Here is a 2634-nt window from a genome sequence, read left to right as displayed (position 1 = left end):
GCTGCTGCTGCTGCTGCTGTTGCTGCTGCTGTTGCTGCTCTTGTTGTTGGTCATTTGATACATTGTTTGTGGTTGGAGGACACCCCTGCTCTGTCTTACTTCTCTGTGTGCATTCTATTTTTTCTTTAAGATGTAAGTATGCTGTTCGTTTGATATACTGGTAAACTATTTGAGGGCGGGTTGGGTGTGTATGAGGAGGGGGGGTGGCCATTGTAAGGCTTATTTCTTCACTTACACGTTCAGGCTTTCCCAGTTCGAACTTACAGTAAGTTATCGTATCAATGAGCTTCTTTCTTCGTAAACCAAGGCGGGTGGTTGGAGGGCGCCACTGGTAGGTCCTACTCCTTTACTTTCCCTCCGTTGTTTCTGTCTGTCTGTCTGTCTGTCTGTCTTACTTTTTTCCCAGCACTAAATGTCCAGTAATGTTTCGATGTGCTTCCCTTTACTCAAACAAACAAGCACCCAAGTCAAAGTACGTACATAATGTGTAATATAACTAAAGATCATTTATGGATTTTTAAAGATTTAAGTTATTCTGCTCTGAAAAAAACTATTTCTTTTAAATTCGTTCAAGTCAGCTTGCCGTAGATTAACCCTCATGTCCTACGCTCTGTAAGAATTAATAGAATTCAAAGAACTTTGAAAAATTGGGATACAGTAAACATAAGAGTATCCAACGAGTCACATTTGGTAAGAATGAACTATAGACGAGTGAATACGTTTGGCTATAATATTCTGTCACGTGCACGAGGGAAGATTTCTATGTTTCCGTAACGAAAAAAAAAAAAAACGAGGCAACTGCTCACGAATAACATTTTTCAAATCTTTCACCACAGAGTGCTATGACGAAAACGAGTGAAGGCAAAGATGATGACGACGATGACGATAATGACGATGATGAAAAACTGCCAGTCGGACCCGGCATTGACCCGGAGAGGTTGAAAGCGTTCAATGTAAGTCTCAACGAAACATTTTGCTGCGGGATTTCTATTTCATTGTACAAAGAGAAAGGTCACGTTGGTGGTGTTATTGTTTCATCAAAGTATTTCTTCTCTAGCTTTAATTAACTTCAGTTCGTAATTTTCAAAGGCTAAAGGATTATTTTCTTCAAATGTGATGCAGTGTGGTGGAATCAGGCTGTCGTCAATTGTTGGGCATGTAGAGTTATTGGTATCATCTTAAAGCTTGTTCACTTGTCTTTATTTGGATTTTAAAAAATATCTATTTATCTTGAATACAAGTCAGGATATTTGCGAATCAAGGAGGTGGGGGTCGCCAGTTTTCAGAGGTAAAATTAGTGAGAAAATGGCCGCCAAATATTAGTTATTTCCTTAGCTTAAGAGTCCGTGGTAACTGAAAATTTACATTTTCTGTGCCTTTAATCAACGCTTTTCAGAAAAATCCAACCAGAAATTTGTTCTTTAAAGGGCATGAAAGGTGTTGAGCCAAAAATACAAAAATTTGATAAGAATTCACAAACTTGCGGAAAAATGCAAGTTTCTCTACTTTGGTTATTTTGACGAGAGCCTGATTACACCACGCTGCCTCACAAATATAAAAAACAGCGTGTCATCTGATGTGTGACATTATGGCAATTTTAGTCACTTCAGCACCATGCTCAATGGGTACATGTGTCCGTGACGTAGCAGTTAGGCGCTTTGCAGTCGTACACAGTCGACGTGAGATCAATTGTCGTACGAGAAGAATTTTTATCCACTGTTACCGCCTCTCTGTTGGGATGTTGTATCCCTCTCAGCCCGGTATGACCCTTAAAGACAGGATCGAAACAGCCTTTCTTCTAAATTTTATAAATCGTGTGGATGGGGACGTAACACATTTTACCATCATAATTTAATACAATTCTTATGTCATGCTTATCTCTCAAGAGATGGGGATCAGATTTAACTTCTGTTCAATTTGTCAGTTTTCTTTTCTGGGAGGAAGACATTATTCTGAAAACTGTTATTCAAAGATACAAATCTGCCATGGACAAATGGATCATTTTGGCTGACTGCAGTGGTTTTTCTATGTCTACGATCTTATGTTTGTACGAACGATTTCAGTAATTCAAAACCTAAAGTGTTTGTCTATAGGAAATTTCATTTTATATATTTAAGGTGTAATCTGTTCACGGAGTAGGAAGAAGAAAAAAGAGAGGAAGAGAAAGAGAGAGACAGACAGATAGACATAGAGAGAGAGATAAAGAGAGAAAGAGAGACAGGGGGGAGCAGACAGATAGAGGGATAGTGAAAATGAAAAGAGGGGGGGATTGAATTGACCCTTTCTCTTGAAATGTATTTACCTCTTCACATTCAGGTCCACTGTTTTCCGAATTTCTGAGAAGAAGACCACACTCTAAGAGAAAAACTCTTTAATTGTTTATGATTCTTCACTCCCCAGATGTTTGTGCGTCTGTTTGTAGACGAAAACTTAGACCGTATGGTCCCAATCTCTAAGCAGCCAAAAGACAAAATTCAAGCTATCCTTGAGGCCTGTGATAGGCAGTTCCCAGAATTCCATGAACGCTCCCGGAAGCGCATCAGGACATATCTCAAGTCGTGTCGACGCATGCGCAGATCCAAGGAACATAATGGCTGGGAGCCAGTAAGTTTTGCTTTCTCATAATATTGTGTT

The 2634-nt window shown here is 39.4% G+C and overlaps 1 protein-coding gene across 1 annotated transcript in view; it reads left to right on the top strand.

The window, feature by feature from the left end:
* Positions 1–836: 836 nt before the first annotated feature.
* Positions 837–2634, top strand: part of LOC106013044 (nucleolar protein 4-like) — a gene marked incomplete at both ends in the record, with an annotated part of 3401 nt that continues 1603 nt past the window's right edge. Inside the window, 2 exon segments of the mRNA XM_013087744.1 lie at positions 837–953; positions 2401–2604. Coding sequence (XP_012943198.1) covers positions 837–953; positions 2401–2604 — 321 coding nt within the window.

Source organism: Aplysia californica, unplaced genomic scaffold, assembly GCF_000002075.1.
Source record: "Aplysia californica isolate F4 #8 unplaced genomic scaffold, AplCal3.0 scaffold00633, whole genome shotgun sequence".
NCBI classification, from domain to species: Eukaryota; Metazoa; Mollusca; class Gastropoda; order Aplysiida; family Aplysiidae; genus Aplysia; species Aplysia californica.
Note: the sequence above shows the minus strand (reverse complement) of the source record. Positions and strands in the feature narration are given on the sequence as shown.